Genomic DNA, 17551 nt, shown 5'->3' with positions numbered 1-17551 from the left:
CCTCACAAAACCCCCATTTTTTCCCTCACAAAACCCCCATTTTTCCCTCACAAAACCCCCATTTTTTCCCCAAAACCCCCTTTTTTTCCCCAAATCCCCATTTTTCCCCTATAAAACCCCCATTTTTTCCCTCACAAAACCCCCATTTTTTTCCCAAAACCCTCCATTTTTTCGCCAAAATAAGCCCCATTTTTCCCCACAAAAATCCCATTTTTCCCCCTAAAAAACCCTTTTTTTCCCTCACAAAATCCCCATTTTTCCCCTGCAAAAACCCCATTTTTTTGCCACAAAACCCCCATTTTTCTCCCTAAAAAAACCCCATTTTTCCCCTATAAAACCCCCATTTTTTCCCCAAAAAACCCCATTTTTTCCCCAAAAGGCCCCAAATCCCCATTTCTGCCCCACAAAAACCCCATTTTTCCCCACAAAAACCCCATTTTCCCCTGCAAAAACCCCCATTTTTTCCCCAAAAAACCCCATTTTTTCCCCAAAACCACCCCCAAACCCCCCCAAAAAAATCCCCAAAAACCCCCAAACCCCCATTTTTCCCCCAAAAACCCCCATTTTTCCCCAAAATCCCATTTTCCCCTCACCACCCGTCCACGTGGCCCTTGAGCAGCTCGGCCACGCCGAAGCTCATGGCGCCCATGAAGTCGTTGCGGGAGGTGCGGTCCCAGTCCCAGACCTCGACCGACAGGCGCCGCTCCGCGTCCCCGGGCCGCAGGGTGCTGGTTCCGGAACGTTCCATGGAATGGGGAAATCCGGGGGTGCCGGGACACCGCCCCTCTTTCCCCCTTTTTCCCGGATTTTTCTGGATTTTTCCTGGATTTTTCTCTGATTTTTTCTGGATTTCCCCCCCTTTTTCATGGATTTTTCCTGGATTTTTTCTGGATTTTTCCCTGATTTTTCCTGGATTTTCCCCCCTTTTTCCTGGATTTTTCTCTGATTTTTCCTGGATTTTTCCTGGATTTTTCTCTGATTTTTCCTGGATTTTCCCCCCTTTTTCCTGGATTTTTCTCTGATTTTTCTGGATTTTTCCCTGATTTTTCCCCCATTTTTCCTGGATTTTCCCCCTTTTTCCTGGATTTTTCTCCATTTTTCCTGGATTTTTCTCTGATTTTTCCTGGATTTTTCTCTGATTTTACCTGGATTTTTCCCTTTTTTTCCCCCATTTTTCCTGGATTTTTCTCTGATTTTTCCTGGATTTTTCTCTGATTTTCCCCGGATTTTTCCCTTTTTTTCCCCCATTTTTCCTGGATTTTTCTCTGATTTTTCCTGGATTTTTCTTGTTTTTTCCCCCATTTTTCCTGGATTTTTCCCTTTTTATTCCCATTTTTCCTGGATTTTTCCCCAAGTTTTTCCTGGATTTTTCTTGTTTTTTTCCCCCATTTTTCCTGGATTTTTCCCTTTTTTTTTTTCCCTGGATTTTCCCCTGATTTTTCCTGGATTTTTCTCAGATTTTCCTGGATTTTTCCTGATTTTTCCCTATTTTTTCCCATTTCCCCCTGATTTTTCCCTGGATTTTTCTCTGATTTTCCCCCCATTTTTCCTGGATTTTTCCCTTTTTTTTCCCCCATTTTTCCCTGATTTTTCCCCAATTTTTCCTGGATTATTTCCGGGATTTTTCCCTTTTGTTTCCTCTCCTTTTTATTCCCATTTTTCCTGGATTTTTCCCCAGATTTTCCCCGGATTTTTCTTGATTTTTCCCTGATTTTTTCTGGATTATTCCCCGGTTTTCCCCTGATTTTTCTGGATTTTTTCCCCTTTTTTCCTTCCCCTTTTTATTCCCATTTTTCCTGGATTTTCCCCCTGATTTTCCCCACATTTTTCCCGGATTTTTCTGGATTTTTCCCTTTTTTTCCCCCATTTTCCCCTGGTTTTACCCGGATTTTTCTGGATTTTTTTTCCTTTTTTTCCTTCCCCTTTTTATTCCCATTTTTCCCCAATTTTTCCCTGATTTTCCCGGATTTTTCTTGATTTTTTCCTGGATTTTTCCCAAATTTTTCCTCGATTTTTTCCCTTTTTTTCCTCGCCTTTTTATTCCCATTTTTCCCCGATTTTTCCCTGATTTTTCCCCATTTTTCTCTGATTTTTTCTTGATTTTCCCCAGATTTTTCCCCGATTTTTCCCTTTTTCCTCACCTTTTTATTCCCATTTTTCCCAATTTTTCCCTGATTTTTCTCTGATTTTTTCTTGATTTTTCTCCGGTTTTTCTTGGATTTTTGCCTTTTCTCCTCCCCTTTTTATTCCCATTTTTCCTGGATTTTTCCCCTGATTTTTCCCTGATTTTTCCCACATTTTTCCTGGATTTTTCCATTTTCCCCTTTTTTTCCTCCCATTTTTATTCCCATTTTTCCTGGATTTTTCAGCAATTTTTCCTGGATTTTTCTTGATTTTCCCTGGATTTCTCTGGATTTTTCTCTTTTCTTCCCTCCCCTTTCTATTCCCTTTTTTCACGATTTTTCCCAACTTTTCCCAGATTTTTCCCTGAATTTTTTCCCAAATTCCCCCAAATTTTTCCCATTTTTCTCCCAATTTTCTCCCATATTCCCATTAAGTTTCCCCCCAATTTTCCCCAATTTTTTCCCATATTCCCATTTATTTTTCCCCCCAATTTTCCCCCAATTTTTTCCCATATTCCCATTAATTTTTTTCCCATATTCCCATTTATTTTCCCAATTTCCCCCCGATTTTCTCCCAATTTTTACCCATTTTCCCCCATTTTATTCCCATTATTTCCCCATTTTTGCCCGATTTTCCCCCATTTTTTCCCCAATTTTCACCCAATTTTTTCCCCCAATTTTTTCCCATATTCCCATTTATTTTTTCCCCGATTTTCCCCAAATTCCCCTGAATTTTCCCCGTTTTCTCACAAGAGCAAAGCCTCGTTCCACACCAGGTTCAGCATTGCCTTCCCCCCTTTTTTCCCCAATTTTTTCCCATATTCCCACTAATTTTTCCCCCCAATTTTTTCCCATATTCCCATTAATTTTTTTCCCAAATTCCCATTAATGTTTCCCACTTTTCCCCCGATCTTCCCCTGATTTCTCCCCCAATTTTCACCCATTTTCCCCCATTTTATTCCCATTATTTCCCCATTTTTCGCCCGATTTTCACCCATTTTTTCCCCAATTTTCACCCAATTTTTTCCCGATTTTTTCCCATATTCCCATTTATTTTTCCCCCCGATTTTTCCCAAATCCCCCTGAATTTTCCCCATTTTCTCACAAGAGCAAAGCCTCGTTCCACACCGGGTTCAGCGTCGCCTTCCCCCCTTTTTCCCCCCCCGATTTTCTCCCAATTTTTTCCCATATTCCCATTTATTTTTTTCCCATATTCCCATTTATTTTTTTTCCAAATTCCCATTAATTTTTTTCCCAAATTCCCATTAATTTTCCCAATTTCCCCCCGATTTTCCCCCAATTTTTACCCATTTTCCCCCATTTTATTCCCATTATTTCCCCATTTTTCACCCAATTTTTTCCCATTTTTCCCCCAATTTTTTCCCAATTTTTTCCCCCAATTTTTTCCCATATTCCCATTTATTTTTCCCCCCGATTTTTCCCAAATTCCCCTGAATTTTCCCCGTTTTCTCACAAGAGGAAAGCCTCGTTCCACACCGGGTTCAGCGTCGCCTTCACCGTCCGCGTTTTCTGCTTGGAGACGTTCTTGGGGTCGGGGATCAACTTCAGCTTCACGTAGGGATCCGAGAGCCCATTGGGATCCATGGGGATCAGGTTCCGGGCCTCGCCCACTGGGAAAAAATCCGGGAAAAAAAATGGGAAATTGGGAAAAAATCCGGGAAAAAACGGTGGAAAAATGACGAAAATCGGTGAAAAAATGGGGAAAATACGGCAAAAAATGGGGGAAAAATGGGGAAAAACTGGGGAAATAAATGGGGAAAAAATGGGGAAAAATGGGATTCGTTTGGGATTCTCCCACTGGAAAATCCAGGGGGAAAAAATGGGAATTTGAGGAAAAAATCCGGGAAAAAACAGTGGAAAAATGACAAAAATCGATGAAAAAACGGTGAAAATATGGGGAAAAATGGGAAGATTTTGGGATCCATGGGGATCAGGTTCCGGGCCTCACCCACTGGGAAAAAATCCGGGAAAAAAAATGGGAATTTGGGGAAAAATCTGGGAAAAAATGGTGAAAAAATGGGGAAAATCGGTGAAAAAATGGGGAAAATACGGCAAAAAATGGGGGAAAATGGGAGGAATTTGGGGATATTGGGATCCATGGGGATCAGGTTCCGGGCCTCGCCCACTGCAAAATCCAGGAAAACAAAATGGGAAATTGGGAAAAAATCCGGGAAAAAACGGTGGAAAAATGGAGAAAATCGGGGGAAAAATGGGGAAAATACGGCAAAAAATGGGGGGAAAAATGGGGAAAAAATGGGAAGATTTTGGGGATTTTGGGATCCATGGGGATCAGGTTCCAGGCCTCGCCCACTGGGAAAAAATCCAGGAAAAAAATGGGAAATTGGGGAAAAATCCGGGAAAAAATGGTGAAAAAATGGGGAAAATCGGTGAAAAAATGGGGAAAATACGGCAAAAAATGGGGGAAAATGGGGAAATAAATGGGAGGATTTTGGGGATATTGGGATCCATGTGGATCAGGTTCCAGGCCTCACCCACTGGGAAAAAATCCAGGAAAAAAATGGGAAATTGGGGAAAAATCCGGGAAAAAAACGGTGAAAAAATGGGGAAAATCGGTGAAAAAATGGGGAAAATACGGCAAAAAATGGGGGAAAATGGGGAAATAAATGGGAGGATTTTGGGGATATTGGGATCCATGTGGATCAGGTTCCAGGCCTCACCCACTGGGAAAAAATCCAGGAAAAAATCTGGGAAAAAATGGGAATTTGGGAAAAAATCCGGGAAAAAATGGTGGAAAAATGACGAAAATCGGTGAAAAAATGGGGAAAATACGGCAAAAAATGGGGGAAAAATGGGGAAAAACTGGGGAAATAAATGGGGAAAAAATGGGGAAAAATGGGATTCGTTTGGGATTCTCCCACTGGAAAATCCAGGGGGAAAAATGGGAATTTGAGGAAAAAATCCGGGAAAAAATGGTGGGAAAATGGGGAAAATCAGGGGAAAAAAATGGGGAAAATACGGCAAAAAATGAGGGGAAAATGGGATTTTTGAGGGGTTTTTGGGTTCTGGGATTCCAAGATGGGAGAATTCCAGGATTTTGGGAAAAAATTCTGGGAATTTGGGATCAAATCGGTGAAAAAATGGGGAAAATTGGTGAAAATGGGGAAAATATGGAAAAATGGGGGAAAAATGGAGGAAAATTGGGATTTTTTGGGGGTTTTTGGGGTTTGGGATGGGAGAGATTTTGGGATCAGGGACTGGGATCCCAAAATGGGAAAATTCCAGGATTTGGGGGAAAAAAATTCCAGGATTTTGGGGAAAAAATGGGAAAAACCAGTGGGAAAATGGCCAAATTTTTGGTATTTTCCCCCTTTTTTCCCCATTTTTTGTCGGATTTTCATGGGGTTTTTTTCCTTGACAATTCCCAAAAATTTCTGGCCTCATTCCCAAGAAATTTGGGGAATTTTTTGGGAATTTTTGGAGAATTTTTTGGGAATCTTTTGGGAATTTTTGGGCTCTCCCACCTCTATTTTCATCCAAAATTTCAGGATTTTTCCCATTTTTTCCCAATTTTTCTCCGTTTTTCCCCATTTTCCCCATTTTTAGCTGGATTTTTGTGGGTTTTTTCCCCTGAAGATTCCCAAAAAATTTGGGGAATTTTTTGGGATTTCCCACCTCAATTTTGAGCCAAATTTTCCTGAATTTTCCCCATTTTTTTCCCCATTTTTTCTCGGATTTTCCCGGGGTTTTTTCCCCCTGCCAATTCCCAGCATTCCTGCCCTCATTCCCGAGGATTTTTTGGGAATTTTGGGGGAATTTTGGGGGAATTTTTTGAGGAATTTTTGGGCTCTACCACCTCAATTCTGATCCAAAATCTCAGGATTTTTCCCCATTTTTTCCCCATTTTTTGTCGGATTTTCCCGGGGTTTTTTTCCCCTGCCAATTCCCAGCATTCCTGCCCTCACTCCCGAGGTTTTTTTGGGAATTTTTTGGGAATTTTTTGGGGATTTTGGTACCTGTGACGTGGAGCTGCTCCCCGGGCAGGGCCTGGATGCGGATCTGGAGCCGCCCCCTCCTCTCGGTGTGGTCGACCCCGCACAGGCTGGGGACGCTCTGGACGCAGCGTTTGTGCACGTTCATCTCACAGCCTGCGGAAAAATGGGATTTTTTTGGAAAATTTGGGAATTTTGGAAATTTTTGGGAATTTTTCGGGAATTTTTTGGGGTCAAATCAGCCCAAAAATGGAAAAAATCCGATTTTTTTTTGATTTTTCGCTGATTTTTTCCCCCCAGACGCGGAGATTGTGCACATTCATCTCATGGCTGAGAGAAAAACGGGGATTTGGGGAAAATTTGGGAATTTTGGGGATTTTTTGGGAATTTTTTGGGGTCAAAACGGCCCCAAAATGGAAAAAATCCGATTTTTTTTCGATTTTTCACAGATTTTTTTTTTCCCCCAGACGCGGAGATTGTGAACGTTCATCTCACAGCCTGCAGGAAAAATGGGAATTTGGGGGAAATTTGGGAATTTTTTGGGGATTTTTGGGGATCAGAATGGCCAAAACCAAAAAACAAACAAAAAAATTCTGATTTTTCTGCATTTTCCCCCAAAATCCCCCCTGAAGGCATTTGGGGATGTTTGTCTCATTTCCCTCAAAATTCCCCCAAAATTCCTCCCAAAATCCTCCAAAAATTCCCCCAAAAATTCCAAATAAAATCCTCCAAAAATACCCCCCAAAATTCCCCAAAAAATCCTCAAAAATCCCCCGAAAATTCCTCAAAATTCCCCCCAAAAATTCACGCCAAAATCCCCAATAAAATCCCCCAAACTCCCCCAAAAATCCTCAAAAATTAAAAAAAAATCCCCCAAAATTCCCCAAAATTCCCCAAAAAATTCCAAATAAAATCCCCCAAATATCCCCCAAAAATTCCTCAAAATTCCTCCCAAAATCCCCCAAACTCCCCCAAAAATCCCCAAAAAAATCCCCAAAATTCCCCAAAAAAATCCCCAACAAAATCCCCCAAAATCCCCCAACCTCCCCCAACATCCCCAAAATTCCTCAAAATTCCCCCCAAAATCCTCCAAAAAATCCCAAATAAAATCCCCCAAAATTCCCAATAAAATCCCCCAAATGCCCCAAAAATCCCAAATAAACTCCCCCAAGCCCCCCCAAACCTCAAATTTGCCCAATTTTGCCCCAAATTCCCAAATTTTCCCAAAATCCCAGGATTTTAGCCCAAACTCACAGGCACACTTCATGCCCTGGTGCACCAGCCCGTAGAGCAGGAAACCCCAATTTTGCCCCAATTTTACCCCAATTTTGCCCCAATTTTACCCCAATTTTGCCCCAATTTTGCCCCAATTTTGCCCAATTTTGCCCTATTTTACCCAATTTTACCCAATTTTCCCAAAATCCCCAGAATTCACCCCAAACTCACAGGCACACTTCATGCCCTGGTGCACCAGCCCGTAGAGCAGGAAACCCCAATTTTACCCAATTTTACCCAATTTTGCCCAATTTTGCAGGATTTTACCCCAAACTCACAGGCACACTTCATGCCCTGGTGCACCAGCCCGTAGAGCAGGAAACCCCAATTTTACCCAATTTTGCCCCAATTTTGCCCAATTTTGCCCCAATTTTGCCCAATTTTACCCCAATTTTACCCCAATTTTGCCCAATTTTGCAGGATTTCACCCCAAACTCACAGGCACACTTCATGCCCTGGTGCACCAGCCCGTAGAGCAGGAAACCCCAATTTTGCCCCAATTTTCCCAAAATCCCAGGATTTCAGCCCAAACTCACAGGCACACTTCATGCCCTGGTGCACCAGCCCGCAGAGCAGGAAACCCCAATTTTGCCGAATTTTACCCCAATTTTGCCCCAATTTTGCCCTATTTTGCCCTATTTTACCCAATTTTACCCCAATTTTCCCAAAATCCCAGGATTTTAGCCCAAACTCACAGGCACACTTCATGCCCTGGTGCACCAGCCCGTAGAGCAGGAAACCCCAATTTTGCCCAATTTTACCCAATTTTGCCCAATTTTGCCCAATTTTACCCCAATTTTGCCCAATTTTGCAGGATTTTAGCCCAAACTCACAGGCACACTTCATGCCCTGGTGCACCAGCCCGTAGAGCAGGAAACCCCAATTTTACCCCAATTTTGCCCCAATTTTGCCCCAATTTTGCCCAATTTTGCCCCAATTTTGCCCTATTTTGCCCTATTTTACCCAATTTTACCCAATTTTCCCAAAATCCCCAGAATTCAGCCCAAACTCACAGGCACACTTCATGCCCTGGTGCACCAGCCCGTAGAGCAGGAAACCCCAATTTTGCCCAATTTTGCCCAATTTTACCCCAATTTTGCCCAATTTTGCCCAATTTTGCCCCAATTTTACCCCAATTTTACCCCAATTTTGCCCAATTTTGCAGGATTTCACCCCAAACTCACAGGCACACTTCATGCCCTGGTGCACCAGCCCGCAGAGCAGGAAACCCCAATTTTGCCGAATTTTACCCCAATTTTGCCCCAATTTTGCCCTATTTTGCCCTATTTTACCCAATTTTACCCCAATTTTCCCAAAATCCCAGGATTTCAGCCCAAACTCACAGGCACACTTCATGCCCTGGTGCACCAGCCCATAGAGCAGGAAACCCCAATTTTGCCCAATTTTCCCAAAATCCCCAGAATTCACCCCAAACTCACAGGCACACTTCATGCCCTGGTGCACCAGCCCGTAGAGCAGGAAACCCCAATTTTGCCCAATTTTGCCCCAATTTTGCCCCAATTTTGCCCAATTTTGCCCCAATTTTGCCCTATTTTGCCCTATTTTACCCAATTTTACCCCAATTTTCCCAAAATCCCCAGAATTCACCCCAAACTCACAGGCACACTTCATGCCCTGGTGCACCAGCCCGTAGAGCAGGAAACCCCAATTTTACCCCAATTTTGCCCCAATTTTGCCCAATTTTACCCCAATTTTCCCAAAATCCCAGGATTTCAGCCCAAACTCACAGGCACATTTCATGCCCTGGTGCACCAGCCCGTAGAGCAGGAAACCCCAATTTTGCCCAATTTTACCCAATTTTGCCCAATTTTGCCCAATTTTGCAGGATTTTAGCCCAAACTCACAGGCACACTTCATGCCCTGGTGCACCAGCCCGTAGAGCAGGAAACCCCAATTTTACCCCAATTTTCCCAAAATCCCAGGATTTCAGCCCAAACTCACAGGCACACTTCATGCCCTGGTGCACCAGCCCGTAGAGCAGGAAACCCCAATTTTGCCCAATTTTACCCAATTTTACCCCAATTTTGCCCAATTTTGCAGGATTTTAGCCCAAACTCACAGGCACACTTCATGCCCTGGTGCACCAGCCCGTAGAGCAGGAAACCCCAATTTTGCCCAATTTTACCCAATTTTGCCCAATTTTGCAGGATTTTAGCCCAAACTCACAGGCACACTTCATGCCCTGGTGCACCAGCCCGTAGAGCAGGGAGCCGCAGTGGTCACAGAAGGTGGGGCTGCTGTAGCTGTGGACTCTGAACTTGTGCTTGTTCCGCGGGTCCTGAGCGGTTTGGGGAGAATTCCGGGGGTTTTGGGAAAAATGGGGATTTTTAGGGGGGGAATGGGTGGAAAAATGGAGAATTTTGGTGAAAAAATGGGGATTTTAGGTGGAAAAATGGGGATTTTAGGGGGAAAAATGGGGATTTTAGGGGGGGGAAAATGGGGAGTTTGGGGGGGGGGAATGGGGATTTTAGGTGGGAAAAATGGAGAATTTTGGGTGGAAAATTTGAGGATTTTAGGTGGAAAAATGGGTGGAAAAATGGAGAATTTGGGTGAAAAAATGGGTGGAAAAATGGAGAATTTGGGGGGAAAAATGGAGATTTTGGGTGAAAAAATGGAGATTTTGAGTGGAAAAATTGAGGATTTTAGGTGAAAAAATGGAGAATTTAGGTGGAAAAATGGGGATTTTAGGGGGAAAAATGGGGATTTTGGGGGGGGGAAAATGGAGAAAAATGGAGAATTTTGGTGGGAAAATGGAGAATTTTTTAGGTGAAAAAAGGGAAAAAATAGAGAATTTTAGGTGAAAAAAATGGAGATTTTAGATGGAAAAATGGGGATTTTTAGGGGGGGAAATGGGTGGAAAAATGGAGAATTTCGGTGAAAAAATGGAGAATTTAGGTGGAAAAATGGGGATTTTAGGTGGAAAAATGGGGATTTTAGGGGGGGGAAATGGGGATTTTGGGGGGGGGAAAAATGGAGAAAAATGGAGAATTTTGGTGGGAAAATGGAGAATTTTTTAGGTGAAAAAAGGGAAAAAATGGAGAATTTTAGGTGAAAAAAATGGAGATTTTAGATGGAAAAATGGAGAATTTGGGGGAAAAAATGGGGAGTTTGGGGTGGAAAAATGGGGATTTTAGGGGGGAAAATGGAGATTTTAGGTGGAAAAAATGGGTGGAAAATGGAGAATTTTGGTGGAAAAATGGGGATTTTAGGGGGGAAAATGGAGATTTTAGGTGGGATAATGGAGAATTTTGGTGGAAAAATGGAAATTTTTTTAGGTGAAAAAAAGTGAAAAAATGGAGATTTTAGGTGGAAAAATTGAGGAATTTAGGTGGGAAAAATGGAGAATTTTGGTGGAAAAAATGGGTGGAAAAGTGGAGATTTTAGGTGAAAAAATGAGGATTTTAGGTGGGAAAATGGAGATTTTGCATGGAAAAATGGAGATTTCAGGTGAAAAAATTGAGATTGTTTTTAGGTGAAAAAAGTGAAAAAATGGAGATTTTAGGTGGAAAAATGGAGAATTTTAGGTGGAAAAATGGGGATTTTTAGGAGATTTTTGGGGGAATTTTGGGGAATTTTTGAAGGAAAATTTGGTTGAATTTGAAGGGAAATTTTTGGGGAATTTTGGGGGAATTTTGAGAAAATTTTGGGGATTTTTAGGAGAAGTTTTGGGGTGAATTTTGGGGCAATTGAAAGGGAATTTTTGGGGGAATTTTTTGGGGATTTTGTTGAGAATTTTGAGGAATTTTGGGGATTTTAGAAGGGAATTTTTGGGGAATTTTTTGTGGTGATTTTGGGGGAATTTTTGGGGGAATTTTTGGGAATTTTGGAGGGAATATTTTGGGATTTTTAAGGGGGATTTTTGGGCGATTTTTTGGGAATTTTGGAGGGAATATTTGGGGAGTTTTAGGGGGAATTTTGGAGGGAATATTTTGGGATTTTTAGGGGGATTTTTGGGGAATTTTTTGTGGTGATTTGGGGGAATTTTTGGGCATTTTGGAGGGAATATTTGTGGATTTTTGGGGGAATTTTGGGGAATTTTGGAGGGAATATTTTGGGATTTTTAAGGGGGATTTTTGGGCGAGTTTTTGGGGATTTTGGGGGGATTTTTGGGGGATTTTGGGGATTTTTTTGGGAATTTTGGAGGGAATTTTTTGGGATTTTTAGGGGTAATTTCGGGGAATTTTTGGGGGGAATTTTGGGGGAATTTTTGGGAATTTTGGAGAGAATATTTTGGGATTTTTGGGGGGATTTTTGGGGGATTTTGGGGAATTTTGGGACTCACGTCAGTCTGGGGTCCCTTCCCGGCCCCGGGGCATTCGAAGGTGACGAATTCGTGGCAGCGTTTGTGAACCACGAAGCTGCAAACTGCCAAAAAAAAGGGTCAAAAACGCCCCAAATTCCCCAAATTCCCCCCAAAATTCCCCCAAAATTGCCCTCAGAATTCCTAAAAAAAAACCCCTCAAAATTCCCAAAATTCCTCCCGAAATTCCCCTTAAAATTCCCCCAAAATTCCCCTCAAAAATCCCAATTTCCACCCAAAAATTTTCCCAAAATTCACCCGAAAATTCCCTCAAAATTCCTCCCAAAATTCCCAGAAGTTCCCCCAAAATTCTCCCCAAATTCCCCTCAAAATTCCCGATTTCCACTCAAAAATTTTCCCGAAATTCACCCTAAAATTCCCTCAGAATTCCTCCCAAAATTCCCCAAATTTACTCTAAAATTCCCCCCAGAATTCCTAAAAAAAAAAACCCTCAAAATTCCCAAAATTCCACCCAAAATTCCTCACGAAATTCCTCCCGAAATTCCCCTCAGTTGCCAAAATTCCACCCAAAATTCCCTTTAAAATTCCATCCTAAATTCCCCTTAAAATTCCCAAAATTCCACCCAAAATTCCCCTCAAAATTCCCGATTTTCACCCAAAAATTTTCCCAAAATTCCCTTTAAAATTCCCCCCCAAAATTCCCCTTAAAATTCCCAAATTTGCCCCCAAAATTCTCCCCAAAATTCCCCTCAAAATTCCCAATTTCCACCCAAAATTTTCCCGAAATTCACCCTAAAATTCCCTCAAAATTCCTCCCAAAATTCCCCAAATTTACTCCAAAATTCTCCCCAAAATTCCCCTCAAAATTCCCAATTTCCACCCAAAATTTTCCCGAAATTCACCCTAAAATTCCCTCAAATTTCCTCCCAAAATTTCCCTCAAAATTCCCAAAAATCTTCTCCAGGACCCCAAATTTTCTCCCAAATCCTCCCTGAAACTCCCAAAATTTTCCCAAATCCCCCCAAAATTCCCCCAAATCCTCCCCAAGACCCCAGAAATCCCAAAATCCCCTCAAAGTTCCCCAAAATTCCCCAAAATTCCCAATTTTGGGCCTTTGGGTCCCGGGGATGTGGGGTGGGCGTGGCCTGGGCAGTGATTGACAGGCAGAGCTGCGTTGCCATGGCAACCACGGCAACCACGGCAACCACGGAGGGGAAATTTGGGGGAAAATTGGGAATTTTGAGGGAATTTTGGGGGGAATTTGGGATTTTGGGGAATTTGAGGGGTCCTGGATGGGATTTGGGGGGGGTTTGGGGGAATTTTGGGAATTCTTGGGGGTTTGGGGAGAATTTTGGGAATTTGGGGGGGTCTTGGGGAGGATTTTGGGAAGGGTTAGGGGGAATTTTGGGGAATTGTGGGGATTTTGGGGGGAATTTTGGGAGAAATTTGGGAGAATTTGGGGGAAAATTTGGGGGGGATTTTGGGGGGAAATTTGGGAGGGATTTTGGGGGAATTTTGGGAGAATTTTGGGGGGAATTTTAGGAGGAATTTGGGAGAAGTTTGGGGAAACTTTGGGGGGATTTGGGGAGAAATTTGGGAGAATTTTGGGGGGAATTTTGGGGAAAATTTGGGGGGAAATTTGGGGGAATTTGGGGGGATTTTGGGGGGAATTTTGGGGTAATTTTGGGAGAAATTTGGGGGGATTTTGGGGGGAAAATTGGGAGAATTTTGGGGGAAATTTGGGGGCGATTTTGGGGGGAAATTTGGGAGGGATTTTGGGGGAATTTTGGGAGAAATTTGGGGGAATTTTGGGAGGAATTTGGGAGAAGTTTGGGGAAACTTTGGGGGGATTTGGGGAGAATTTTGGGGGAATTTTGGGATAAATTTGGGGGGGATTTTTGGGGTAATTTTGGGAGAAATTTGGGGGAATTGGGGGAATTTTGGGGGGAATTTTGGGGGGAATTTTGGAGGAATTTTTGGGGGAATTTTTGGGGAAAATGTGGGGATTTTGGAGGAAGTTTTGGGTGAAATTTGGGGGAATTTTGGGGGGATTTTGGAGGGAATTTGGGTGAAATTTGGGGAAATTTTGGGGGGATTTTGGGGGAATTTTGGGGGGATTTTGGGGAGAATTTTGGGGGAATTTTGGGATAAATTTGGGGGGATTTTGGGGGTTTCTCACCCATGCACTGCAGGCCCTGTTTGCCGATGCCCCTGAGGGGAGAGAGAGAAAAGGGGAGGGGTCAGACCAGGGATACACCTGGGATACACCTGGGATACACCAGGGATACTACAGGGATACTACAGGGATACACCAGGGATACACCAGGGATACTCCTGGGTTACTACAGGGATACACCTGGGATACACCTGGGATACACCTGGGCACAGCCAGGAACACCTGGGGACATTGAGGGACACCTGAGCCACACCTGGGCACACCTGGGGTCACCTGGGCACATCTGTGCAGGTGTAACTGAGGTGACCTCAGGTGTGTCCAGGTGTGTCCCAGGTGTGTCCCAGGTGTCCCCAGGTGTCACTGACCAGATGCAGTCGGTGCAGTGGCTGCAGAACGTCGGCTGCTTGAAGAACCCCCCATGACACACCTGGACAGGTGTATCCCATGTGTCCCAGGTGTGTCCCAGGTGTCCCCAGGTGTGTCCCCAGGTGTGTCCCAGGTGTCCCCAGGTGTGTCCCAGGTGTGTCCCAGGTGTGTCCCCAGGTGTGTCCCAGGTGTCCCCAGGTGTCCCCAGGTGTCCCCAGGTGTCACTGACCAGATGCAGTCGGTGCAGTGGCTGTACAAGGTCAGTCCCTTCAGGAACCCCCATGTTTGATGTTCTCAGGTGTGTCCCATGTAACACAGGTGTGTCCCAGGTGTCCCCAGGTGTGTCCCAGGTGTGACAGGTGACCCCCCAGGTGTGTCCCAGGTGTGTCCCCAGGTGTCCCCAGGTGTGTCCCCAGGTGTGTCACTGACCAGATGCAGTCGGTGCAGTGGCTGCAGAACGTCGGCTGCTTGAAGAACCCCCGTGTGTGTGACCCCCCAGGTGTGACACAGATGTGACAGGTGTATCCCATGTGACCCAGGTGTGTCCCCATGTGTCCCCAGGTGTGTCCCCAGGTGTGTCACTGACCAGATGAAGTCGGTGCAGTGGCTGCAGAACGTCGGCTGCTTGAAGAACCGCGCCGTGAACCGGTGGCTCTTGACCTCGTGCACCACCTTGTGCCGCAGCGCCCCCCGGCGGCAGAACAGCGGCCGAGCGGCCCCGGCCCCGCCCGCGGCCACCGCTGCGGGCACCGAGCGCTCGGGCTCGGCCAGCGCCATGGACACGCGGACGGACGGACAGACAGACACCTGTGGGGGGGAGAGAGAGAGAGAGGTGAACACCTGGATGGACACACGGACACCTGGATGGACATCGATCCTCTGGTCACCGAGCGCTCAGGCTCGGCCAGCGCCATGGACACACGGACGGACGGACAGATGGACACCTGGGGGAGAGAGAGATGTGAACGCTTGGATGGACACACGGACACTGGATGGACACACGGACACTGGATGGACATTGATCCTCTGGTCACTGAGCGCTCGGGCTCGGCCAGCACCATGGACACACGGACGGACGGACAGACGGACACCTGGGGGAGAGAGAGAGAGGTGAGGGGAACACCTGCATGGACACACGGACACCTGGATGGACACACGGACACCTGGGGGAGAGAGAAGAGAGGTGAGGAGGGGAATACTTGGATGGACAGATGGACAGCTGGACACGTGGATGGACATTGTCACTCTGGTCACTCTGCTCCGGCCGCCGAGCGCTCGGGCTCGGCCAGCGCCATGGACACACGGACGGACGGACAGACGGACACCTGTGGGGAGAGAGAGAGAGATGTGAATGCTTGGATGGACACACGGACACTGGATGGACACACGGACACTGGATGGACATCAATCCTCCACTCTCACCTGTGTCATTGCACTCCCTGCTGGACAGACGGACACCGGGACAGACGGACACCTGGACAGACGGACACCTGGATGGACACACAGACACCTGGGTGGACAGACGGACACCTGGACACAGGGATGGACATCAGGATGGACCCACGGACACCTGGATGGACGCAAGGACAGAGCCATGGACAGAGCCATGGACACCTGGATGGACACAGGAGTGGACACTGGGATGGACACACGGACAGGGGAGTGGACATGGGGATGGACACACGGACAGACCCACGGACACGGGGATGGACACTGGGGTGGACACTGGGGTGGACACAGGGACGGACCCACGGACATGGGGATGGACACTGGGGTGGACACACGGACAGACCCACGGACACAGGGATGGACACAGGGGTGGACACTGGGGTGGACACAGGGACGGACCCACGGACATGGGGATGGACACAAGGATGGACACGGGGATGGACACACAGACACGGGGATGGACACAGGAGTGGACACACGGACAGACCCACAGACACATGAGTGGACACAGGGATGGACACAGGGATGGACACACGGACACGAGGATGGACACAGGAATGGACACACGGACAGACCCACGGACATGGGGATGGACACAGGGATGGACACAGGCATGGACACTGGGGTGGACACATGGACAGACCCACGGACACGGGGATGGAGACAGGAGTGGACACAGGAATGGACACAGGGACGGACCCATGGACACAGGGATGGACACACGGACACGGGGATGGACACTGGGATGGACACTGGGGTGGACACTGGGGTGGACACAGGGACAGACCCACAGACACGGGGATGGACACAGGGACAGACCCACGGACAGACTCACAGACACAGGAGTGGACACAGGGATGGACACAGGGATGGACACACGGACACAAGGATGGACACTGGGATGGACACACGGACAGACCCATGGATGGATACATGGATGGACAGGGGGATGGACAAACGGACAGGGGAGTGGACACAGGGACAGACCCACGGACAGACAGACCCACAGATGGACATTGGGCTGGACATGGCAGCACCACGGACAGACGGACACACCCACGGACAGACGGACACACGGACACACCCACGGCCACACGGACACTCAGACACACGGACACACCCACGGACACTCGGACACACGGACACAGCCACGGACTGACCTGAACCCTCCGGCCACTGCTCGGACACTCGGCTGCTCCTCCGGCCGGACCCACGGACACCCGGCCGGACCCACGGACAGCCGGACCCACGGACAGCCGGACCCACGGACACCCGGCCGGACCCACGGACACTGAGCAGGACCCACGGACAGCCGGACCCACGGACAGAGCCCGGCCAGACCCACGGACACTGAGCGGGACCCACGGACACTCGGCCAGAGCCCGGCCGGAGGCACGGACAGCGCCCGGACAGACCCACGGACACTCGGACACTCGGCCGGGCCCCGCGGCAGCCGAGAGGGGCGTGGCTTAGAGCAGGGGGCGTGGCGTAGCGCGGCGGGGGCGTGGCCTCGGCATTGCGGCAACTGCTAGGCGGGCTGGGAGGGGGCGTGGCTTGAGCCCCATTGCTTTACATTGATGGGGCGTGGCTTGAGCAGCGTTGCTTTACATAAAGGGGCGTGGCTTAGCGCCTATTGATTCCTATGGAGGAGGCGTGGTTTAGCCCCCATTGATTTCTATGGAGGGGGCGTGGCTTACCCCCCCATTGATTTCTATGGGAGCGGGCGCGGCCTCGCCCTGCGGCAATGGGCGTGGCTATTCAAATGACGCCGCGTGGGCGTGGTTTCTCTTAAAGGGGCCGCGTCGCTTGGGAGGAGGGGAAGGGGGAGGGGCTCCCAAAGGGATCCCGAGCTAAATTTGGGAATTTTTCTTCCCAAAAAATCCGGGCCGGGTCCCCGAGGGCCCCTCCG

At 46.8% G+C, this 17551-nt stretch overlaps 1 protein-coding gene across 7 annotated transcripts in view; it reads right to left on the bottom strand.

The window, feature by feature from the left end:
- The window catches only part of LOC139586591 (protein kinase C gamma type-like), a 33699-nt gene extending 16575 nt beyond the window's left edge, over positions 1-17124 (bottom strand). Inside the window, exons 1-9 of one of the 7 annotated variants that reach the window (XM_071420117.1) lie at positions 16877-17124; positions 16799-16840; positions 14780-15000; positions 13831-13862; positions 11673-11755; positions 9557-9668; positions 6119-6250; positions 3598-3754; positions 594-728 (exon numbers count right to left, since the gene is read on the bottom strand). In XM_071420117.1, the coding sequence (XP_071276218.1) occupies positions 594-728; positions 3598-3754; positions 6119-6250; positions 9557-9668; positions 11673-11755; positions 13831-13862; positions 14780-14970 (842 nt within the window). In that variant the 5' untranslated portion in view covers positions 14971-15000; positions 16799-16840; positions 16877-17124. Of the gene's footprint in view, positions 1-593; positions 729-3597; positions 3755-6118; positions 6251-9556; positions 9669-11672; positions 11756-13830; positions 13863-14779; positions 15001-16794 lie in introns of all 7 variants that reach the window. The other 6 variants (XM_071420119.1, XM_071420120.1, XM_071420121.1 and 3 more) reach the window with 6 other exon arrangements.
- Positions 17125-17551: the final 427 nt, after the last annotated feature.

The sequence above is a fragment of the Agelaius tricolor genome, unplaced genomic scaffold, assembly GCF_023055355.1.
Source record: "Agelaius tricolor isolate 1412-34295 unplaced genomic scaffold, bAgeTri1.0.p SCAF_126, whole genome shotgun sequence".
NCBI lineage: Eukaryota > Metazoa > Chordata > Aves > Passeriformes > Icteridae > Agelaius > Agelaius tricolor.
Note: the sequence above shows the minus strand (reverse complement) of the source record. Positions and strands in the feature narration are given on the sequence as shown.